The 25,321-nt window shown below is 41.8% G+C and overlaps 1 protein-coding gene across 11 annotated transcripts in view; it reads left to right on the top strand.

Annotated features, from left to right (window-relative positions):
* The first annotated feature begins 4,456 nt into the window (after nt 1–4,456).
* The window catches only part of DYM (dymeclin), a 209,547-nt gene continuing 188,682 nt past the window's right edge, over nt 4,457–25,321 (top strand). For 10 of the 11 annotated variants that reach the window (XM_054652442.2, XM_054652441.2, XM_077171383.1 and 7 more), the window contains exons 1-2: nt 4,457–4,590; nt 15,726–15,903. In XM_054652442.2, the coding sequence (XP_054508417.2) occupies nt 15,764–15,903 (140 nt within the window). In that variant the 5' untranslated portion in view covers nt 4,457–4,590; nt 15,726–15,763. Of the gene's footprint in view, nt 4,591–11,276; nt 11,343–15,725; nt 15,904–25,321 lie in introns of all 11 variants that reach the window. The other variant, XM_077171379.1, reaches the window with a different exon arrangement.

The following is a 25,321-nucleotide window of genomic DNA, read 5'->3' as shown; positions in this document are numbered from 1 at the left end:
AGAGCTATAAACACTTCAAGTGGTGACAAAATTTTTGAAAACCTGTAGACAGGCCCCAGGCAGAAGGAGGCCCTGAAATAACTGAATTTGTGATAAAGTGAACTGGGCAAACTTTGCCTCTTCCTGGCAAGATGGATTCTGCTGCTGTCTTGCATCCCAGCTGTGAAGGGTTTTAAGTGTCCTGTGCTTAGTAAGGAATGAAAGTGGTAATTCCTGCTTTTTCCTGTCTACCAAACCAGAGAGCTCTTTAAAAGATTCAAAACTAAACTAGCAGTTCTGGATTCCAGCAGTTTTGGACTGTTCTTTATGATTTAGTTTCCCTAAAATCCTCTCTCAGTCAGGTCTAAAAATGCACTTTTTGTACAGGCAGTCCCTGACCTGTCACTGTCGTCCAGTGTTATTCTTGTGACTGTGATTTCTCTCAGCAGTTAATTAATTACTCTGGTATCTAATTTTGCCTGGTGCCCTTGGTGAGGTGCCTCGTTTCCTGCCAGTGCCTGGTTTGGTCAGACCTGGTGTGAATGGCTCTGAAGTGTTCACAGATCCTGTACCCCTGCAGCCACAGCCATGACTTTGCAATGAGCTCAGGCACAGACACCTCCGTGTCAGACCTTGATTAATGCTGTTTCTCTTCCTTAATGAGCGACTCGGTTTGGACCTGAGTTTGGAATCGCTGTTTAATCAGCTGTTACCTCATCCTTGGAACATTACCCCCCATCGGATCAGTGTATTGCAGCTTCCTCCTAGATCACTGAATCCCAGGATCATTTAGGTTGGAAAAGATCACTGAGTCCAGCCTGTGACCAATCCCCACCTTGTCACCAGCCCAGAGCACTGAGTGGCACATCCAGTCATTCCATGGACACCTCCAGGATGGGAACTCCAACACCTCTCTGGGCAGCCCCTTCTAATTCCTGACCTCCTTTTCCATGGGGAGATTCCTGCTGGTGTCCAACCTGAGCCTGCCCTGGCCCAGCCTGAGGCCGTTCCCTCTGCTCCTGTCCCTGTTCCCTGGGAGCACAGCCCGACCCCCCCGGCTGTCCCCTCCTGTCAGGAGCTGTGCAGAGCCACAAGGGCCCCCCTGAGCCTCCTTTGCTCCAGGCTCAGCCCCTGCCCAGCTCCCTCAGCCTCTCCTGGGGCTCCAGCCCCTTCCCAGCTCCGTTCCCTGCCCTGGACACGCTCCAGCCCCTCAGGGTCTCTCTTGTCCTGAGGGCCCAGAGCTGTCCCCAGCACTGGAGGTGCCTCAGTCATGCCCAGTCCAATCTGCAGCTCTTCAGCTAAACAAGAATACATGTTCTGACATCCTGAGCATTGCTGAAGGGATTGTCCCTTCCATGCTGTTTTAATATGCTGGGCATCTTATAAACAGGCCATAGTTTTAGAGTATATCCACCTCTAAACAGCTGGGAACACAACAAAAAGTCGAGCAAGAGCTTTACTGGGGCTCCTTTAATTTGTAAATGTATTCAGACAATTTATAAAGTCTGCATAATTTTTTTTTAGTTATTTAGGATATTATTACAGAAGAAAATGCATTGAAAAATAACAGAGAAAATAAAGTGTATAGTAGATTAGGCTGCAGCATCAGGCTTCCAGCTGTGTGCCAGCACCATATTTAAACACCAGGCCTTCTGCAAAAGCTGCAAAAAGGAAAACAGGCAGATAATGCAAGTAAGATTACACATTTATGGTCTCTGGAATGGTGTTCCACTGCTTTAATTAGCTGCAGTTATACCTAAAGGGAGCAATCTACATCACAAAACTTTCTGTGTGAGGCACTTCACTGGAAGCCCTGTCAGGAGATTTGTGTTATAACTCTTCTGCCCCTATTCTTTTTCAAGAATAGGTCAATAATCCTGTTGTGTTGTGAATAGCTAAATGAAAATCGAGTGAAAGCAAAGGCCCAGGTTTGGGCTGGAGTGCATGAGATCATCTGCTGGGACACAAAGGACTGCACAAAGCCTTCTTTAAGAAGAAGAAGAAGCGGGCAGAAATTAAGGAAATCCTTATGTGACAGAATAATATTGATCAAGTGAGTTGAATTTAACTGAGAAAATTCCCATGTGCTTGCTACTTGCTAAAAACAAGATTTACAAAAGGTTTAGGCACCTGATGGTGGCATGTGGACTTCTACCAGAATTCCCTAGACCAAGTAGCAGCTCCATTTACACTGAAGACTTTTAGAAAATTTCAGAGCTGGCATCTTTAGGGGACCAAAGTACTGCAAATCTAGTCCCAAGTTCTTCAGCATTAAACCTGTCTGGCTTTGCTTAAATACTATTGAGGAAAGATCAATATATCAATATTTGAAAAAACATCATTCAAATCAACTAATTTCAAGTATTTTTTCTTAATAAGAAGGTCTTAATGGTACCTTCTGTATGTTGGTTTTCACAAATTGCTGGATGCCAAGAAGTTAGAAAAACACATTTAAAAAACTACAAATATATGCCAAAAATTCTTAAATAAAAAGAATTAATTTTATGTTGCTGATTATTTTGATGGCCTGATTCTGACAGGAAAGGAAATTTTGGCATGTTAGACTGCACATGATCAGCTGCTGAGAATGTCTAAACTGAAAATAAATTCTGATCTAATGACAGTAGCACATTATGCTGTTATTGCCTAGATGGAACAATCGTGTCCCAGCTGAATTTTGGGAGCTGTTCGACAGACTGCAGAGGTTCAGTCCTCAGGGTCATTCCTTCATGATTTCTGTGCAATGGAGAACATTATTGCTGAAAGAACAGTGGCTGCAGAATTTGCAGGTGAAGGAAATGAAGAGAAATTTAATTTACACTTAGGTTAACTAAAATCTCCTTCAGTGAGAAATGACTGTTTCATTAAATTGCCTAAGACTTGAAAGAAGGGATTATCTTTGTGTAGTCTTCTGATTGCTAGAGCAATGCTTGCTGAACTAAATCATATTTTGGTTGTAACAGACTGCCATTATTCCTGTTTTCAGCGAACCTGGCTGCAGTAATTTAATTGAAAAACTCTAGAAGGCCATGTTTGCCATGATCATTTTGCATTAGAAATGCTTTTAGGTAATAGTGCTGTATCTTTATTTCACTGTTGTTTTAGAATCACTGAATGGTTTGGGTTGGATGGGGCCTTAAATCTCATCCTGTCACACCCTCAGGACATCTTCCACTATCCCTGGTTGCTCCAAGCCCTGCCCAACCTGTCCTTGGGATGACAGTGAAACACAAATTGACATGTTGTGAGTAGATGTGTTTATAACCCACAGCGCTTGTTTTTGGCACGGGGGTTGCTCTACAAAACCTTTACATTTTGTCACACAGTGTTGCACAGCCGTGCTGTTGACCAGGCCGCAGTTCTGTGGGCGCAGCCATTCCCACCCAGCGCTGTGTGAGCACGGGCTGAGCCCCAGAGCTGTAACGTGGCAGTGTTTGCTCAGGGTTACACCCACGGTGCTGTTTGCAGACCTGCTGCTGGCATGCACAGCCCAGGGACAGGGATGGGGAACAGCCCGGACGGGGATTTGCTGTCACGCACCACATGGAATGTGGGAATAAACTCAGGACTACACTGGGAAGTTCCCCTTTTAATGAGCCAGTGGGTGCCTTGGAACCTGCTGCTGATGGCACAAACCCCACTTTGGAGGTTGCTCTTGGAGAAACAATGATTTAAAGCAGCAAGAAGGCAGGACAGGGCCTGGTAAATCCTCCCACCCTCAGACATTCACTGTTGGATTCACTGGTCTTACCTCATGTCCCACTGAAAATGTGGGACAGGTGCAGGGTAGAGAATCAGAATGAATCAGAGAAGAGTTTGGGTTGGAAGGGACCTCAAAGCTCTTCCAGCGCCACTCCCTGCCATGGCAGGGACACCTTCCACTGTCCCAGGCTGCTCCAAGCCCCATCCAGCCTGGCCTGCGACACTGCCAGGGATCCAGGGGCAGCCACAGCTGCTCTGGGCACCCTGGGCCAGGGCCTGCCCACCCTCCCAGCCAGCAATTCCTAATTGCCAAGAGCCCAAAATCTGTGCCTGCCCTCTGGCACTGGGAGCCATTGCCTGGCTGCTGTCCCTGCAGGCCTTGTCCCCAGTCCCTGGGCAGCTCTGCTGGAGCCCCTGGAGGCCCTGGCAGGGGCTCTGAGGTGTCCCTGGAGCCTTCTCTTGTGCAGCTGAGCAGCCCCAGCTGTGCCAGGCTGGCTCCAGAGCAGAGGGGCTCCAGCCCTGGCAGCAGCTCCGTGGCCTCCTCTGCACTGGCTGCAGCAGCTCCAGCTCCTTGTGCTGCTGGAGCCAGGGCTGGGGCAGCTCTGCAGGTGGGCTCTCACCTGAGCCCAGGGGCACAGGGGCAGGATCCCCCCTGCCCTGCTGCCCATGCTGGGGGATCTCCCAGGCTGACACGGGAGGTGTCATGGCCGCCCCTCCCGTCACGAACTACAACTCCCGTGATGCCCCGCGCCCCGCCCCGCGCGGGCCTCGCGCACGCGCAGTGGGGCAGCGCCGGCGACGTGGAGGCGGGCGGGGACCGTGAGGGGCCGTGAGGGGACCCGGGAGCGGCGCGGGCCGAGGCACCCCCGTACCGACCCCGCCACCGACCTCGGGCCCAGGGCACGGACGGTAAGCGCGCCCTCGGCGGTGCCTTCGAAGGGCATGGGCGACGGGTGAACCCAGCGGCCGCCAGCTCCGAAGGGGGCCCCCGAGATCCCCCGGTTGCCCCGACGTCACCGTCCCCTCGTGGCGCGGGCCTGTGTCGCGATAGACGGAGGGATGCCTTGCGTAATTCGACACCGGCGCTGAGGAGAGTTGCCGGGGCACCGGCATCCGCCGTGTCCCCGCCCGGGCTGGGGCATCTCCCGGGATCCCTCACAGGGTTCCTGGGTTGTACCTGTGTCCCTTCGGGATCCAGGAACCAATCCCGCGCTGGGTCCCCTGGATGTCCTTGTGTCCCTTAGGGATCCAGGGATTCCTGCCAGGGTTCCCAGAATGTGCCTGTGTCCCTTTACCCAGATCATGAGTGTTTCCTTACAGGGATCCTGTAATCCCTTGGGGTCCCTGGGATGTCCCTGTGTCCCTTTAAATTCGTCCAGGACTGAAAAGCCAGATAAAAAAGCTGTTTTTTTCTTATGTGCTCATAATGATATTTATTGTTCATGGCTAGATGATAAATTGATTTATTTTCCGTCCTGTTCTTGATGGAGTCTTTTCATTCCTCTGCAGGATCTCAGATCTCCTGGGGCTCACTTTGCCTTCTCACTCCTACCACACTGTTTTTATACTTATGAATGATAATATATATCAAAAGTGAAACATACTTTAGTTTAAAATTGAACTGGTATCTCACCTGAGCTGCCGGGCTTTGCATTACCTCATACGCCTTCATGCCAAGCACTGTTTGTTTATTTATTTATTTATTCTTTTTAATCTGTGCTGGGAGTTTGTGGGGCCGTAATCTAATTTTTTCCCTTGCCTGTGCTGAGGGATAACGTGCTGGGCTGCATTTTTAATCATTGTAGGTGTTTGCAGAAATAAGGAAGCTGTTGATATTTCCATCAGGGGTCACTTTTGGAGTGCAGGGGGGTGGAAGGAGGCTCCCGGGTGGTTGGGTCCCGTGTCCCAATGCAGGGTTGTGTAATCCCACATTGTGTCAATTCCCAACTGAAAAGCGTTCTGGGTGCTCCAGCTGGGCCGACTAGAAAATTGCCATTTCTCCTTGGATTGCCAGGAGTTTGGGAGGCCTCCTGCTGTCATTTCCATGGGCTGTTTTCTCTTTCCACTGCTGCTGCATCAGCAGAGGCCCGTGGACAGCCCGGGGAATGATGGACCCAGCTCAGCACCGTCACCTGGCTGGAGCATCCCTCAGCTCCTCCTCTCACAGTCCCGTGCTGATGTTTTGCTAGCAGAGCTTCTAATCCCTCCTATTTCCTGCTAAATCAATAAAAAAAGTACTTGTGGCACATTACTGCTAAACTCAGATGGATCTGGTGCTTCCTTCCAGTGATTTTATCTGATTAAAAGGAAGATTTGGAGATCATAGAATCCCAGACTGGTTTAGGTGGGAAAGAACATTAAGGATCATCCTGTCCCATCCCCTGCCATGGGCAGGGACAGCTCCCACTGTCCCAGGCTGCTCCAAGCCCCATCCAGCCTGGCCTTGGACACTGCCAGGGATCCAGGGGCAGCCACAGCTGCTCTGGGCACCCTGGGCCAGGGCCTGCCCACCCTCCCAACCAGCAATTCCTAATTCCTGGTATCTAATCCAAACCTGTCCTCTGGCATTTTCTGACATGCTGTGTTTTTAAGACCTTAGGATGTTTTTAACATGCTGATGACTGACAAAAGTTACTAAAAGCAAGAAATCATGTTTGGTAGCTGCTGAACTGATGCCACAGTAGATGATTAATGATTTTAACAGTATTTTTCAAAGTGTATTCTCTAGAGTGGAAAGTCTATACCACCTCCAAATAATCCCACACTCTGGCAAGTAAAACTGAATTTGCAGTGGATCCTGAAGATAGGTGATATATTTTATATAACATATTAATGTAATATTTTTAATATAAATTATGATTGTAATATAGTATAAAATTATTACCCATACAGAGCAGATTTGTCTTTCTGCATAACATGCTTTTTTATGTTGTAGTTAGGTCTTCAGCTGTGAGGAACTTCAGAAGCAGAGACAATAATAATCCTGTTGAAAAAAAAAGCAGAGACAATAATAATCCTGTTGCAAAAATAGGGTTAATGCCCAAACTGTGGAAGAGCACAGATACCAAAATAGTTGTATAAGCTTTTACATATAGCAAAATATACCAATACTGAAACAAATGCAGGCCTTTTAACAAACATCTGAGCATCTGTTTGAAGCTTAAATGGTGCTTGAATTATCTTTTTGCAACATTACTGTGGCCTTTAGGCAGGTGTTACTTAGGTCTGATAGTGAAATAGGGAGGAAATACTTGTGTGTAACAGTAATCTTAGCATCCTTTCCATATTGAAGCTACTTGATTTATTAAATCAGGCTACATTTAGCCTGACTTGTGTCATATCCAACCCACCTGTCCATTTCAATTAGAAACAATGAATTACTATAAATTGATTTTTGAGGTAGGTGTGCTGAGTGGTTTTTATTTTAATAAATAGAGGAAAAAGACAAAGTCATCAAAGAATTCTCATATTGAACAAAATTTCCAGCACTATAATCCATCATAGATTATCAGGGAGTTGGTGTAAAACTGTTTTTGAAAACCATTTCTGTTTTTGTGGTAATAAAAGTCCCTTTTTGGCCACTGGAAGAAGATAATGTCAAACCAGCAATGTTGGTTCTGATGTGCTGTCTGTTCCTAATCTGTGAAGGCAGGTCTCAGTGTGAGTTGTGCTCATTCTTGATTTGTCTTTATTTTTAAGCTCCATATCCCTTTGATATTCTTGTTTAAAGTTCAGTTTGTTGTTCTCATTTTATAGTTCCAGCACACCTGTCCTGGCTGGCAGCAGGAATCTCATTGGTGAGAGCAAACAAAACCTTTACAGAAATACCTGCCCACTGCAGAGAGTGGAGATAGTATTTGAATTTTCACTTCTTGAAACTTTTGAAAAATGTGTTACTTACCTGTAGTAGTTTTGTAACAGGTGTTTTACACAGAAATTGCAAGGTGTGCCTGACCCAGCCTTCTTCCCTTCTGACAGTGTTTACTAATTGGATTAAAGAATTTATTTCTGCATGTACTCCAAAAAACACTAGCTGTATTTGAGTGCTGACCTTTTCTTGGGGTGTTGGATTGTAAGAGAAAGGATAGAGGTACCTTTCTTCATGATTACATTTTTTCATAATTGCCTGCACACCACCTCTCCCCCTCACTGTGACAGAATGTTTTTGTGAAACTGATGCTGTCATTCTGCTCTCAGATTGGTAGGCTTGGTGCAACATTTATTTAATAACTTGTTACGTAGGAATTTAGACAGAAAAGTGATCTTTATAGTTTTTATAGCTTTAAATTTTGTTAACTCTTGATAAATTTTATAGGTAGAGAGGCTTTTGAACCTTCAGGGAGATTTGGCCACAAGCATCATGTTTTAGCATGGGTGTGTAATTGCCTGCACTAAAAATGAACAAATTGAGGAGTCCCGAATTGATCTTGTGGGATTTTGTGTTAATAGACTAGAGATATGTTTTGTTGCATAAATTGCCTTTTTTGTAAATTGGACAAAGAGGTCTTTATATGCTCTAAATGTTTTTTTAACTGTAAAAGTTAAACAGGAGCTCTCTGAACTTGTGAAATGCCTTAAGAGAAAGGCATTTCACATGAAGGATTCAGCAAAAGCTTCCTCAAGAGGTTTGACCTGCTGCCCTGCCCTGCCAGAGCATGGTGACTGAGGGAATAGAGGACAAAAAGCTTCATTTAGATTAGCTGTGTCACTAAGGGTATGTGCTAATGGAAAGGCCAATACATGTTGGGTGGAAATATAATAATTTTGGGATCTAGTTTGCCACAAGCCTGTATTTACTTATTGGTGTTCAAGGCTATCATGTAACTTTTTAATATTTTTTAGAGCCCTTTGTATCAGAAGTTTCTGTTGTGAGGTGAAAGGTTCGAGTGGCATTTTTGTGTAAATTATTTTTGATCTCTTACAACTGTAGGGAAAAGCATCTTGAGCGAGGTTGTCCTCCTTGATTTTGTCCTCCTGTGAGTCAGTAGTTCCAGTTCAGGACATGGCTTTGAAGGCGACCTGTGAAGGTGACTAGTAGTTCACTTGAAGTAAGGTATTTTGAGATTAGTAAGTGGGCATCTGCTTAACAAAATTACTAGATTTGGTGATCAGAAATTAGCAGAAATTAGCAAACCTGGAGTTTAGAGATTATAGAGCGTATGAAAATGTGTTAGTTTTCTGAGATGGCACTGAGAAACACGATCAGTACACCTCAGTCTCATTTATAGAATTTAGGTTTTCATTTTTCTGTCATCTCCTTTCAGAGCATTTATTAAAATGTGACAAACTGTGTAGTGTGAGCTGTCAAAGACAACAGCATCCCTTGTTGAGCAGTTTGGGGAAGCACTACAACATCCGGGCTCACTCACATCGGAATTCTTCTGCTTGAAATACTCTGCCTCACCATGAAGGTTTTGAAAAATCCCTTCTTCAGCTGTGAGCAGAACAACTGTACCGTAGGTGGGACATGAAGGAAGCAGATTGTGCTCTTCAGAATTAGGCTTTTATTGATGACTGACTCCCACGGAAATGTTGTGGAAGAGGAACTGGAGCAGAAAACATAGCATCATCACTTGTTTTTTCAGCTGCTTGCCTTCCCTGTGAGGGGCCTTCTTTGCCTGCAGTAAATCTGTTGAGATTGGTCACTTCTGCTGTGTGCAGGTCTCTTCAGGCTTCAGTGGAACCCAGAAGGACCATTCTGAAGTCACTGCACTGCTGCTTGATTCAGGTCCTTATTGTGGAAGGGGAAGGCACTAGAACAGAGCAGGAGGACCAAAAGAGATGCTGTGTTTGTTCATCCAGCTGAGTAAACAGTGAGCAAGTCAGATAATTTATGTTGAAGCTGCCTAAAGACCTTGAGATGTTGTTGTTGTTTTTTTTTTTTTTTGTTTTTTTTTTTTTTTTTTTTTTTATTGCTCTTGTTCTTAGGCATCGTGGGGACCACTTCATAATTCTGTTGCATTTCTTACTGCCATCCAAAAAATGCTTCTGTCCTGATGTGCTGAGCTTTACAGGAAGACGTTTTGGTGCCTGGTCAATAGTTACTGTACTGGGCTACTGCAGAGATGGAAATAGGTTAGAGGGTTGTATCCCTGACAGGAGCCATCAAACTTGGCAGTGTCTGAAAAATAGTGAGTAGAGGAGAAATGGGATTATCTAGAAAGCTATGATAGATGGTATTGGTCTCCAAGCTGCAAAGATAGACCCTGTCATGGTCAGCCAGGTTCTCTGAAAGAGAACTTATTTTGTGTTTGTCACAACAGCAGCTTGCCTGTCTGCTACTTCTCATAAAACTGTGGTTTTTGTGGTTTTGGTGGGTTTTTTTTCTGGAGGGTAGGGGATTTGGTGTGTATCTGAACAGTTTCAGCATGCAAAAGTGAAAGGGGTGGGTAAAGGGAACTGAAGAAAGGAGTGAAAGGAGTTGTTGGCAAAAAGGCAGTAGCAAGGGGGGGGAAATTACAAATCAGTGTAAAGTGAGCAGAAACAGTCTTTCCTGCATAACTCATTAACTTAAAAATGGTCAGAAGCTTTTCTAATTGGTCTTGAAGGATGTGTTTATTCCATTCTGAAATCTCCCAGGCTGCTTGGTTGTGGTTAATTGGTGTATCAGAGAAGGTGAATTTTTAATAGTGGTTTGATACTGTTTGAAGATTGCTAAGCATTAAATTATAGCTGGAATATTCTGACTCATTAACATGCTTTAAAAACAAAGACTATTTCAATGCTCTTTTCTGATCTAAAATGGCAAGAATTCCTAAAGTCTGAGGATTGTAAAGGTTTTTTTTTCCTGAAGATCTCTTTAACTGGCATGAATTGTTATTGCCAGGTATTTCTGCATCATTAGTTTTGCTTAGGAAAATCTTAGCAATTTAATTGGTAAAATAAAAATTCTTACAGTTTGGGACCTCTTTATGTGAAACTTAGTGAGTGATCTCTGAGTATGAATGAAATATTTGCATAACTGCTTTTTGTCTTGTAGAAAGACACAATCTCATTTCTTCGGGGATTTTTTCAGCCTTTTTAACAGCACCAAAACTTCCCCAAAAGAGTTCCCCAAGCAGTGCAGGTAATAAACACTTAATATGTCTGGAAAGCTGCAAAATTGCTCAGAGAAATTGAGGCTGCCCCATCTGTGGAAATGTTCCAGGCCAGGTTGGATGATGCTTGGAGCAACCTGGGATAGTGGAAGGTGTCCCTGCCCATGGCAGGGGTGGAATGGGATGGCCTTTAAAGGTCCCTTCCAAAACAAACCATTCTATGAATCTATGAAACGTTACTGTAACACGGGTGAGTCGTCAGAATTCGAATATATTGTGCAGACAGTAAAATTCAAATATTGGAGCTGGACAATACATCCCATTAATTTAACTTCTCTGTTTTCTGTTGTATGGAGAATTATGTGTAAATATATTGCAGTAGTCTCATACCTCTGTGGCAAGATTTATCTTAGGATTTTGTGGGATGCTTTAATGTCTCATGGGATGGTCTGAAGCCTGCAGTTCTTGGATACAAATAGGAATCAGCCAAAAACCTCAGTGCAGTGTTTTGGTAATTCTGAACGAGCAGCATTACATCTCATGTTCTCACCTTTACAGTGATTGTGGCTCCTTTGCTTGGAAAGAAAACAGTGTCCATAGTTCGTAAAGCTGCAAAGTATAAAGGTAACCAGAGTCCTTCTATGTATAGAAATTTAGGTTTTTGTTAGGTTTTAAGATGTTTTCAGTATTTTCATGTAATTGTGTTGAGGACTCAATCTAGCAACCAGATCTCAGATGACATTGTAAAATCTGTGCATGACCATCTCAAATTCTTACACTTTAAAGAAATAATTTCTAAAAAAAAATCCCACAGCTATATGTAATCTATATTACTCAAGATGTCTGCAGACTATGCCAGATGGTCATGGCAAGTGTGATTTTGGAAGGGGGCAGCTGGCTGTACTGGGCAGATAAAATTCCAGCATTAGCAATTAAGCTGTGAGACCAGTAGGAGATATAATCCTGAAAGGAACTGTAATTACTGGTCTAAACTTGTTTAAATAGAAGATATATAGAGGATGACAAATTTTTTCCCAAGTTCAACAGTACACATCTGTACCTTGAGTTATGCTTAGGAGCTCACACATGGCATCTATGTGTTGCTGAATTGCTTTTAACGTTCTTTCCGATGAAAAATTATATTCTTGTAAGCCTTGTTAATAATTAATACTAAAATCTTCTAGAAGAAACAGTAAACTTGGGATTTATACCTACCCCTAGCAATTTGAGATTGGAATGAGTCCTGATGTGCAAAACAAACTCCTTTGTGTTGCTCTAAAGCCTCTACTGCTGCATTATGGAGCCAAGCTCTGGGGCTAAACAGATGCTGGATTTAATAGAGAATGACACTTGCAGACCAGGCTATGATTCTTTGGGGGTGTAATAATACTGAGTTAAACTAAATGAGTTGCTAATAAGTTGTGTCTGTTTGGTTTTTTTTGGGGGGGGAGAAGGTGTGGAGGGGCAGATAAGTAGATGAACCTTTTGTAAAATCTTATTTTAATGAACCATGCATTTATTTATTAATGTATTTAAAGGAAAGGTAAATCAGATTCATTGGTAATTTACTGCTAGAGTGAGGACTGGCTTTCCTGGAGTGAATTTCCTGTGACTTGGTGTTTATTTGGGCTATCCCACTTTAGGATGTGAGGAAGCAGAAGTTGTTTAACCTTGTTTTTTGCAGTTTCTTTGGGATCCCCTGGAGCAGCCTTTCTGTGCAGTGGAGGCTGTTATGAAATTGAAGGAAAAATCGTGGATAAATAAGTAAATGTTTTAAATACTGCTTAAAGCATACTGTTGTAAATGTGTTCCAAGTACTGATGAACCTTTTATATTATCCAGTAGCTTGAACCTCTACTGTCTTAACCAGCATGCAGGCACAGAAGCAGTGCCTCTTAATCAAAAGCAGTGTGGACGTTTAAGTGGTTACATGTTTTATGTGAGTGATCTTTTCAGCTAAAGGCAGCTTTTTCTAAAAGAAATATTTGATTTGACTGTCATTTAATTTGATATTATTTAGTAGCAGCTGAATTGGAAATGCGTTTGAGATCATGACTAGCATGTAATCAGCTAAGTTCAGGCATTGGGGTTAATCTGTTACTGTTGTTAAAATGCTCGGAAATTAAATGTTGATTTTTTTTTTCTATTTTAAATTATTTTTAGTCATTTTTCCAGTAGGATATTCATGAACTCTGAAGGAGAGACTTGTTTCCTGGGTGATTTGATGGCTGGAGTTCCTCAGAAATGTCTTGCTTATGTAAAGCAGGGCCTATGGTTCAGATTGTAGGAGCTGAAGGTGCTCAGGCTGCATCATGAAGTCATTGCAGAGCGCTTCATCAAGCTTTGGGATAGCACAAGTTCCTGACAGAAAGAGTTAGCTTTGTGTGTCTGTAGGTGTAGTCATCTACAGGAAGGATCAGTACAACTTGCTGAGGTTTTTACTTCAGAGGGGTATAGTGAGTGTAATGTACTTACGAGAGGAAAGAAACCACTTGGGCCATAACAGAGAGAAAAAATCTGTATGTTTGTTTGATTGCTCCAAGATTTGTTGGCTCTCAAATGAGTGGAAGTCAAAGCTCGCCAAGTCTCCTTATCTACAAACTACTGTCAGGTATTTAAAGCTCAAGCAAGCAGGATTATTTTGATATTTGGATGGCTTGATATTTATTTCATTTAGAGGAGAAAATAATCAGCCAGTGCCTTATTTTACTGTTGTTTTGGGGAAGGTTTGTGGAATGAAAAATGTTCTCTGCAGTTTGGAGGGAGCCAGCTGGGCATTAGGGCTGGAGGGCTCGCAAGGGGCTCCACAGCTTGTCATGTTGCTTGGGAGCGTGGCTGTGGAACTGGGCATGTTCTTGGGCACTGTGATTTGACAGACTCTGAAAACAGACAATAAAATTTTGCTAAGACTTGCTGTTAAAGCCCTCTTTGTTTTGGATTTTGTCTTAATGGTATTGAACCTGCTGGCATGCCATAGGAAATCTGGACAGCAAGCATGATTCCTTTTCAAGAATTAGCTTGAAACCTGTTCCAGTTGCTGTCATATTTCTGGGAAGGTGGTTTAAATGTGAGGGGCTTTGGGAGCTGCAGCGAGCTGTAAGAGTAGATTGTAAATAGAGAATACAGTGACTCATTTTAGGAGCACAGGCGAAGGGTTTTGGGCACTGTCAGTGCTCTGGCATGGAGAACTCAAGAGTTCCAGGTGAAGGTGGAGGCATTTGAAGGCAGAGCTCCAGCTGCCTCTTGGTTCTCTTCACCATTAGTTGTTTGTCTTGGAGCAAGTAAGCTGGAAAACATGAGCAGAGAGAATGGGAGCTTGAAACAGACAGAGACTAGACTTGCTTTTTCTCCGAGAAACAAAGGTTTAAATGTAAGGCCTTTAAGTAATTTAAAGGGACAGGGCTTGTGTCAAAATATAGCAACAGCATCATTGTAGGCTTTTGCTGTAGTTAACATGTTGCAAACACGTCAGGTTGGATGGGGCTTGGAGCAACCTGGTCCAGTACAAGGTGTCCCTGCCTGTAGAATCTCCTACAAATAAAATTCAGGAAATAATCACCACAATTTTTTTTTTGTTTGTTTTTTTGTTTTTTGTTTTGTTTTGTTTTGTTTTCTTAGGATTTCACATTTTAAGGATCTCTTTAATATTTTATATTCTACTCTGTGACTGTGCTGGCCCTTTGTTGTTTCTGACATATTTGTGTACTTTGTAGTTGCTCTAAATCTCAAATATGAATTCCATGATGGCTGCTAATGTTACAGCTTTTTGTTTGTTTCTAGTAAGCTTTCTTCATATTTACACAGTTCTTTATTAGTATTAATTGCTCTTAGAAGTATCTTTTCTGGAAGTAATTGCTACTGCAAAGTTGATGAGTGTAAGAGTATCAGTATGGTCGTGATCCTTGTATCTGATATCTTGTATCTGATACTTTGCATCTGTATCTTTGTAGAAAACGGGGGAAAAGTTGCTGCTGGTTAGTGGCTTACATCTTCTGATACAGCTGTGCCTGTTCTTATGTTTTATGCCAGCTCAGGAGTGAGTATTTAGGTTGCAGTTAATGTTGCACAACACTTTTATCTTGATGGTGATGCCTTTTTTCATACAAACTTTTAAACCAATCAGTCACAGTTATTTTGTCCCAAAAGGTAGAAGTTTATTGAAGTTGATGCCCTGGAAAGATGTGAAGTGCTTGGGATTATACCTGGCACGTAGTTGGTAGCATTGTTTTGGTTCTCTTAGTTAATTAAATTCTTTATAAAAATGAGAAGCAGCATGAAGATTTTAAACCTTCTCATTCCTCACACAGATCAAGTACAACACATATAATAAGAGGGTTTGGAGTGCCAGCTTCTGCAGTGTTCCATGAAAAAGCACTTGTGTTCCTGATGTGTTCATTTTATGGCTCTTTCCCATTGAAGTAGTTGCCTGGAAGGAACCATGTTATTTTGCAGAAGTCAGGAGATTCATGTATGGTCAGCAGTACCTTTGCTTATTTGATAACAGCATGATAAGAGCTGTTAAGGCAGGAACTTTAAAGGTGTAGATCGTTGGTGGCACGCAGAATTAGCTGCATCTTTACAGAAGTAGTAATTTTCTGTCTGCGCATGCTGAGTTTGAAAACATATTTCTGAATAGTATATCAGCTTGGCACCGCCATTAAAATTGTGAATTCTATTCTTGTAGTTTTCCCCACTGCTAGCAGCCTTGTCACTGATATAACTGTGAAGCAGTGTTCTTGCTGAGTATAATTTATTAAAATACAAGTGAGATGATGACTGAAGGAATAGCACAAAAACTTGTATTTTTCTTGAAGAAAAATTGTTGTAGTCCAAAGTCTGTTGAAAGGAAATCTTTCTAATATATTCCTATGTGGCTGATTCCTAAACCTCAGTAATTTTTCAAGGAGGTGATCTAGAACTTTACTGGTGGCTAACTCAGGGTCTGCATATTCCTTATTTGTGCAAAAGACTTAAAATATTTCTTTCTTCTTTTTTTTTTCCTCAAAGAAATGAAAATTTAGAAAAACCTTTGCCAAATAAAGAAGATGGGAGCGAATAGCAGCAGCATCAGTGAGCTTCCAGAAAATGAGTACTTACAGAAACTGTCAGGATCAGAGCCCATCTCTGAGAATGACCCGTTCTGGAATCAGCTTCTGTCTTTTAGCTTCACCACTCCAACAAACAGGTAAGAGGGTGTTGGAGAGCTGGCTTTGGTAATATGTTTATAGAAGTGACCAGTCTGAAAGCAAATGAGTGGTTATGTTAATTATTCCTGTTTTAGGTAGCAGAGGAATAAATGCCTGTGTAAAATAGGCTGTTGTCTCTAAGTTTGGAAGCGTTTTCCACCACCTCTTCCATTCCTGTGGGTTTCTTTCTTCTTCATAATAGCAGTAATTGCTACTCATTCTCCTGGTAAAGATCAGAAATAGGGTCTGTAGTGTTGGGGGAGCCTTTTTTCCTTGTTGTTTTAGGAAGCTTTCTTTTCCTTTGGTATAGCCTTTGGGTTGACTGGAGATTCCAACATTTGATGTTTCCTCTCAATTTAGAGTGAATTGTACTTCTTGCATGATTTAATTGTAGGTCAGCTTTTGAGTTGCTTAGTCTGTATGGCTTTTTTTCACCTTCTTTGCATCTTAAAAAGAAATTTGGTGTGTATTCTCCATAAAAATATTTTCTAAATACCTAAAAGCTTTGAATGCCTTTTCATTCTAGAAAGTGGTGTAGGTATAAATAAAATCAGTATTTTTTAGAGGATCCATAGCACATCTCCAGAAGTAGAGAATTTAAGTTCTTGTAACTTCTATTAGCCCAACTCCGTTGCTAAATTCCTTGGCCTGTGTGTAGATTATCAGTTTTACAAGAACAATCTGATATTGATATCTTCAGGTGTTACTTAAACTATTTTTACAGTTTTCAGCATAAAACTGGTGCTTCTCTGCAAGTGAAAGTTCAGGCAACTGGAATGGAAAATGGTTAAGGTAAATAACTGGGAAGCATTTACTAGGTGCTATTTTTGTAAAGAGTGAGGAGGAGGAGGAGGAAGTATTTTGGCTTCTGCCTGGAGAGAATAGCCAGAGGTTTGGAAGAAGGGACAGTGTTGTGGAGGGCTGTAAAGCTGGTAAAGGGCAGTACGGAATTGGGAGTGTGCAAACAAGCAGTTGTGTTTCCTCTAAGATCCCTCAAGACAAGATTTATTTACAGCCTACCCATGACTAATAAGATTGACAGTAAAAACTTATATAATACTCTGTTGTTTGGATAAATAATAATTGCATATAAAACCCCACCAATTTCTTTTGGTTGTTCTATTTTTCTTCGTTCCCCCATGCAAGTTAAGGAGTTTCTCTTAGCTTGTTTTGCAGCTTTTTTGTGCCTGTTTCATGAAATTCAGATCCAGTGTAGAGTAAATTTGCTAAAAAACCCCCTCAAAACAGCAAAGCAAAAATGTAACCAAACAAAAAAACCTCAAGCAAGAAACACAGTTAAAAAGACAAGAAGTCAAATAAAATGATCCAAATGCAGGTTGAATGTTTTAATTAGCTGAACACCAGATGGTGCTCTTGCCTGGGAGCTAGAGAAGAAATATTTTTAGAGACATCTTTTCTGCAGCTTAGTATTGGAAGGAAACAGAAATTTCTCATTTAGCTGCATCTACCTGAGACAACCACTGGCAAGTGAAATTGGAATATGTTGGCTGCACAGCACCCTCAGCATTTGTCTATATCAGATAACCTTGCCTGCAGGAATGGAACAATAGAGGTCAATGTCAATTTCTGAGATTGAAATCTTCCAAATTACCAAGTTAACTCTTTTTTTAATGAGGCTTAAGTGTCAGGAGCAAGATGCTTGTTTGTGATTTGTGGAAAGGAGCCAGTTTTCACCTGTCATACAGGACAGAGTTTTACAGTTTTCTTCTCTTTTTAAATTCACTTTTTCTGGTTTGTTGCAAAACTAGTGACTGTTTGCAAGTATTATTTGGAGCAGTTAAAGCGTTTTGTGGTTTTTTTTTTTCTGGAGGCAGTTGGTGATACTTCAGAGTAAAAGATCCGTTTCCTGAAGTTTTTGCAAAGATGGGACTGATGCGATCCCCAGAGAGAAGAAGGCTGTCTTCTCTGGGTGCTGCTTTGGATGTAATTCTGTCCTACATATGTCAGTACCATAGGGGAGGAGGCAGAGAAAATCATTAGAAGAGAATGTGGTAGACAAGTTCATGTTGGTAGGAAAAGCAATCAGCCAAATTATCCAAACAAAAACCAGCAAGGTGGGGAAATGGTGGGGCTGGGGTAGATTTACTCCTTTCAGCAACAGATGCCCAACAAATTCCCCTTGTTGTCAAGAGGCATTGGCCATAGCAAGGAAACAGTATCTGCAAAGAAGGATTCCAAAGGAAATCTGAATTAGTGTGTGTAAGAAAGTTTGTGGGGTTTTTAACACTTTTCCATGTATGCTTTTTCTAGTTAGGAACTTGTGACTAGTGCTTTGCTTTACAGAAGCTGTTCCAAGTTAGTCCAGGTGCGGTAGATCCCAGGTGTCAAACAGGGCTGGATCTTTTGTGGAACAGTAGCCTTTGTGATTTGGCTTGAGATATGGGGAATGACTGTTTTGTTACCTCAAGAAACATGAAGACATGATACCAGATCTTAAAATAGCACCACTTTCTGCGCTCTGCTTATGCTTTGTGTGTCTTGGCACTTTTTATTTCTTTATTTGTCCTTGTTTGCTTTTCTCTCTTTCCCCTTTCAGTTTGGTTGATCTCTTCCTCCTTTTATCCATGTCTCATCTTCATGGTTCTCTTTTTTGGTTGGTTTTTTTTTTTTTTTTGACCTCTACCTGACTGAATGTGTTAATTTCTCTTTTTCTGGTTCCATGTGAAATAGTTTAGCATTGCTCATTTCCTCAGCCATGCCTTTCTTTCCTGGGTTTTATTTTTTCAGTCCTGTTGACTTTTTGGTCTGTTTCTGTGAAGAACTCAAGGTAGTTTTCTATATGGAATAGTTTGTTTCTGTATGGGAAAGTGTGCCAAATACCAGTGCTGCTGACTGCAAAGTTGCTGTATCTCTGTCAGCATTGATGCAAGATGCTCTTGCCCTTTTACTATCTCTTCCAGTGTTTATATTGTTCTTCTGTAAGTTTAATTAGGAGCTAATCTATCTGGAAAACATAGCAGAAGTGTTTATTTTTTCAGCCAAGATAATTCCCTGCAATGATTCATAGCTTGGCACCACAAAACAGTTCTGGCAGGATGAGGGATTGATTTTTTGGGGCACAGCAGCCTATTGAGGTAAAAAGTGGGATTGCTTAAACCTGCTTTGCCATCCAAAAATGAACAGGAGAGTGTGATCAAAGCAGAGCTTGCTCCGAGGAGTCTAATATACTGCCTTTCTGGGCTGCTTGTTCTTCCTCTCATACTGTTGATTTTCTTAATAATTAGGCAAGTATTGAGAGAGACTATCAGCTGTAAGTAATCAGAAATGAGCTGATGGTGAATCCCTGCTCGCTGCCTGTGACTCCCCTGGCATGAGTGAGTAGTAACAGCCAGAGCCAGCCTGGGTTTCTGGCACATAAAGAAAGCCACTGGGCCTTTCACAGCCTAGGAGTGGGAGCAGATAAGTGGTGCAAACATAAATAGCAGTCCAAGGAACCAGCTTCCAGCAGTTTAGTTTTAGGTTGCCTCACACTTTTCACTGTAAAAGGTTTATTGCGATATCATCTTCCATAAAGCAAATCATGCGTGCTAAGCAGGTACTGCTGAAGTGTCTGCTGAGGCATTTCTGGTTTCAGCCATTAGGAAGTACTTGGTACTCCAATTTCACACTCCTGCATATTCCTGTCTTTTTTTTCCTTCATAGGTTTTTATTTGTTGCACAGAATGGACTTGTGGGACCTGAATTAAAATCTGTATAAATCTTCCACTTCTATACTTTAGGTGACTACCCTATCAGTCCAATAGTGTTGGTTATTGCAAAAATTAAATACAGCTTCTCTGGATGATTTTTTTAGTTTTTTTAGTTACTGTCAGGATTAAGAGCTATGACGTTTGCTTTGGAGTGGTAGCTCTCAGTCTAGGCAGACTTTGTGTTTGTCTGGATTTTCTGTGATTTGCTACCAAGAATGCAGCCTCTTCCTTAGTGGTGGTATTAGTTACAATTATTTTCTGATGGAAAACTTAAAGTTAACTAAAGCAGAACTTGCTGAAAATCATGTGCTTAATATTTACTGTTCTGCTTTGTTCCTTCCCCAGAGTTATAAATGAGTTGGTGGTTCAAGAATAATGTGCACGGGCCTTTAATGGAAAAACATAGAGATGGGAAGCTTTTATGTTTCCTTAACATGGTACATTTTTTAAATGGTACAATAAATCATATGCTGCCTTATTCTCTTTGATGTCTGTCCTCCAACTACGCCTTTAAAATCAGCATTCCCACAGTAAGAATTTAGTCAATGGGCTGGTTCTTCTGTGTTCTGTTCAATGGCAAAGAAAAAAGGCCTTACTGTCAGGAAAGCTGCTTGTTTTGTTTCTTCCCCCCTCCTTTTTTAGAGGGGTACTTGTCTGCTTTGTTTTGGGTCTTTTTCTTACCATGCTAAGGGCAGGTGTTGTGATGTGAATATGTTTCTAATTGCAGCTTTTAGGCAGAATGCTTTCTCTTGCTATGTGGAGATACTTTAAGAGAAGCCACTTCAATTTTGAAACATCTTCTATTGTGGTGCTGTTAAAAGAAAAGCTGATAAAACCACATTCTTCAAAGTTGGCTGCTGCCAGGAAACAACCTTCACTGTCTTAATAATTATGGTTTTGCTGAAGACTGATTGTTAGTGAATTTAAAGTAAGACAGCTGAATTCAACCATTTAAAAATAATCCTATTTATAATGCCACTGTTTTGGGGGTTTTTCCTTTTCCTTTTTTTCCCTTCCTTTTCTTTTTGAAGTAATATTTTTACAAAAACATCCTGCTGACTGCAGGATCCTGCTTTTTGGTTGTAAGAAGCCAGAAATAAAAATACAGAGTCTTTGAAAATGATGAAATTTTATTGATTAATTGACTGCTCAATTTGCCATTCCTTCCCATCTCTACTGAAAAGAGGTTTTCTTACAGAAAACTAACTTCCTGATGGAGAAACTCTGCACTGTGATGAGTGATTGCAAACACAAAGTGATTAAATCCCAAAGAAATAATGATTATCCTTGATTACTCTTTATTTTCACCACTGATGTGTGATAGCTGTGGTCACACAATTGCTGCCTGTGTCTGGAGCAGCTTTTAGTGACAATTGGTATGGAAAATATTCTTATTACATAGTGTTAAGATGTTACAGAAAATAATCACTGCCACTGTAAAACCTCTCCTGTTTGGATACCTTTAAAATAAACAAAGACAAACCAATTTTCTTAAAACATGGCTGTGCTGTCAAGGAAGCAAATTTCACTATTATTAACTTTAGTTTTGCTGAAGTCTGTGGGCTTATACTCTACATAAAAGAAAAGCAAATAAAATAATTTTTTTTTTTCTTTTAAGTACTTTGAAAATGCTGGCCATCAGATCACAGCATGAGGGAGGAACTCCTGTGAAGCCTGGAATTTTTTCCTAGAGTGTGTGGGAAGCAACCATGCACCTCACAAATTTGCTTGTATCCAAGTGAGCCAGTAAAGTCGGTATAGTTAAGAATATTCTGATTTGAATCTATTCTGTTTGCCCCCTGTGTTCACAGCCTGTTTGAATCCCCGCATCAGGTGGTACCTTTTGTTCATTTCTTGGAAAACCGTGGAACTGGTGAATATGTAAATATGTACTGCTCTGTGGAAGCGAGGTTGTTCAGTGCAGGTTGTGCCAGTTGAAGTACATGTGCAAACTCACCTAGGTCACTGTGATCCTGCTGTTAAAGGCCCGTGGCTTGAAGTTGGTGTCACAGAAGCCCAGAACAGTTTGAGTTGGAAGGGATCTTGAAAATCATCACATTCCACACCCCTGCCATGGGCAGGGACAGCTTCCAGTGTCCCAGGTTGCTCCAGGCCTTGTCCAACCTGGCCTTGGACACTTGCAGAGATAGGGCAGTCACAGCTCTTTTGGGCAACCTGTGCAAGGGCCCTACCTCCCTCAGAGTTTGTTCCCTATGCATGTGACTAGTTTCCATAGAGGTGTCTTGTCCAGGGCAGAGCTTCCTGGATGTTACTGGAGTGCCTGGGTTTCTTGCTGATGCTCAGCAGAGCCATCAAGCAGCAGGCAGAGTTGACTTTTCATACTCACTGCCTGTTTGTTACTAGCAATAGATAATCTGTTTCACATTGTGAATATACCAAATGTTTGTCATAGAGCAGGGAATATTTTACACTCTGTCCTTAACAAATCTGTCCTTTACTTCTATGTGTTCTAACCTATGTCACCAAATGCTACATCCACATTGCTTTTAAATCCCTCCCATGATGGCAACTCCACCACTGCTCTGTGCCAGAGCTGGACACTCCTTTCCATGAAGAAATTTTCCCCAATATCCAACCTGAGCCTGCCCTGGCCCAGCCTGAGGCCGTTCCCTCTGCTCCTGTCCCTGTTCCTGGGAGCACAGCCCGATCCCCCCGGCTGTGCCCTCCTGTCAGGAGCTGTGCAGAGCCACAAGGGCCCCCCTGAGCCTCCTTTGCTCCAGGCTCAGCCCCTGCCCAGCTCCCTCAGCCTCTCCTCATCAGACTTGTGCTCCAGATATGTATTTGACAACAGGACAGTCCGTATTCCTCCGGTGAGAGTTTCAATTCAGAGGGAATTGGAACTTTTATGTGATCAGTGCAGTGAAGCTTCACTTTATCAGTCCTTGCTCTTGTTAGGGCTGAAATACAAATAAGTAAGTACTTATTAGCAGTGTTCTCTGTGGCTTAATGAAAGGACAGATGTTTCAGTGTTGAGTTTCCATTTTTACATTCATCCATTAACCAGCTGTTATTTCCACAGGGACTGTAGAGAAAAGTTGGTACCACAGTTGGTTGAACTGTTTCTTTTGTGCCACCTTGTGAATCTTAGCTCTGGCATCTTCTGCCCAAATCTTAATGTAATTACCTTCTGTCTCTTCACTGCACAAGAAAATACCCAGGCAGCTTTTTTCCATGTCTCTCACTTCTCTTTCCTGCCCAATCAAAGGAGAGAAAGTCACTGCTAAGTTTGGCCCATGGTACTTAGGAATGAGCTGCTATTTTTTTGTACCCCTCCACAATACTGTCTCCATGAGTCCATCCCTGGGGATGCATTTCAGTGGTGTCTGTCTATTGGGGGGGTATTTCTGCTGTAATTCCCCCTCACTAGGTGTTTCGTTTGAGTGAACTGAAATTTTACAGTAGTTGTTGCCTCATCTTGAGCGTGGCAAAATTCACTTTTGTGTTCTTGTTGTATGAACAAGAGGCAGTGGGCTGTAGTTAATTTTTAAGCGTTAAACTTCATTTTAGTATGAAAAAGAATTACTGGAGTGTTAAAAGCTTTGCTGAAGATCTGAAAGCCTTGCTTGCTTTGCCACTGTTTTTGATCCTGGCAACTTGTAGAAACCAAACAACTCTGTGGAATTTTTTTGAGGACTCTGTGTGGGTTTTAATAACTCAAAAGAGAAGAAAAAAAATCTGTAAGAATGCTGTACTTTGAAACCTAACCTTACAAATTAGGGAGAAAATGAACCATAATTCAAAAGCTGAATGTCTGCATTTAGGGTTTAAATCCTGGAGCAATTACCACTCTGACTGTGTCCCCAGGATCTTTGGATAATGGGAGGGGTCATGTTCTGTTACATTATGAGTTTTCAGTACCTAAAACTCTCTACTGAGTTGTTGTCCATTGTAATATTCAGCCTCCCTGCCTGCCAGGGCTTGGGAAGGAATAAATCCTGATGACAAGCAGCCAGCTGGGCAAATTTAGAAGTTTTTGTTTTTTTAAAAAGTGTAAGGTCACATAGACCTAGAAAACTGTGTTGTCCATAGTTCCTGGTGGCGTGCTGGTGGTTCTTGCTCAATACCATTTGTTTTTAATTACTCTGCATGTTTGTAGTGCTGGAACAAGAGACCACCTTTGAGACCAAGCCTAATGTTTTTAAAGTATATATCAAAGTGTAAGTTTGTTCTTTCTGAATCTTGTGTTTCAAAGCAGTTTGTAAGAGAACAATGAATGCTGGTAATTGATATCAGGACAAGCCAATCTGCGTAATCTAAAGTTGTCTTAGGATATTCAGCTGTAGGTGAAGAGCTGTCTCAGCTGTCAGCTCACTGCACGGTAAATTAGTCTGATATACAATAAAATTTGCAGGCATCTTAAAACTTAATTTGATGTCTCTCTCTTGAATAATTTCCTGTTGAAGGGTTTTGAAATAATTTTTTTGACTGCTCTTTTTACAGTATCTTCTAGTCCTCATGGGTTGGGGAACAGCTCAAACTCCACAGCTTCCAAGACCATGGCTCCACAGGGTTTTCAGCACTGGAGCTTGTTAAGCAGCTTCCCACACAGCACCACTGATAATCTCAGGTTGATGCAACAGTGCTGTAAACTGGATTACCATGTAAATTTAAAAAGGATTGTGTTATGATTGCAAGCATTGAACTAAATTTTTTGACCATCCTTTAATTTTTTGAACTTCAGAAGTCCCTGAAGGTACAGGCTATATGTTCAGTCTGTGTAGAGGCTCTACCATCTCTTCAAAACACTGAGCAGTAGATATGATATGCTCATATGTTCATGATATGAGCAGTTCATGATATGACAAGAGGCGATCTTTTAAACTAGAAGAGGGTGGATTCAGACAAGATAGAAGGAAAAAATTGTAATGATCAGAGTGGTGGAACAGGGTGTCCTTTAGTTATTAATATTCATATTGCTCAGTGAGACATTGAACACAGTATCTGATGGTTTGTCTTGTTTTCCCATCTGTTAAGGATGCTTTTGAAGATCAGTTGCCCTGCACTGGTAGGTCAGAAGTACATGGCTGACGCAGCTGATGTGGTTTCAGTGGTTGCTGTCAGGTTTTGCTTTAGTGCTTTATTGTTCTTTTCAGATAATGTTTTTCTGAGGCATATCACGAGGCAATTAATGAAGTTAGGAACAATTTGCTGCATCTGATGTGATTGTTGTGCTAGTATAATAACATTGGTTAAAAGGAAAGAGCTGGTTAGCTTGAGGTTAAATGTCAGATTGAGGTTTCTTTTATTCATGTTTTTAAAAGTGCGTCATTTCATGTGAAATTTCTTGTAAAAAAGTTCAAGTTCTTTCTGTAGGCTGCTGTTCTGTTTGTATTTTTGGTAACACCAAACTGAGCATGGCAGCACTGAAGCTGCAAAACTAGCAGTAATAAAATACACATGGAATCACAGAATTGTTTAGGTTGGAAAAGCTCAGGAAGACCGTGGGGTCCAACCATTCCCCAGCACTGCCATGGCCACCACTGACTCCTATCCCCAGGTGCCACAACTGCACAGCTTTTAAACCCCTCCAGAGATAGGGATTCCACCACTGCCCTGGGCAGCTGTGCCAGGGCTGGACAACCCTTTCCATGGAGGGATTTTCCCCAATATCCAACCTAAATCTCCCTTTGCACAGCTTGAGGACATTTTCTCTCCTGCTGTCCCTTGTTCCCTGGGAGAAAACACT

This window comes from Agelaius phoeniceus, chromosome Z, assembly GCF_051311805.1.
Source record: "Agelaius phoeniceus isolate bAgePho1 chromosome Z, bAgePho1.hap1, whole genome shotgun sequence".
NCBI classification, from domain to species: domain Eukaryota; kingdom Metazoa; phylum Chordata; class Aves; order Passeriformes; family Icteridae; genus Agelaius; species Agelaius phoeniceus.
This window is presented reverse-complemented; position numbering and strand designations above follow the sequence as displayed.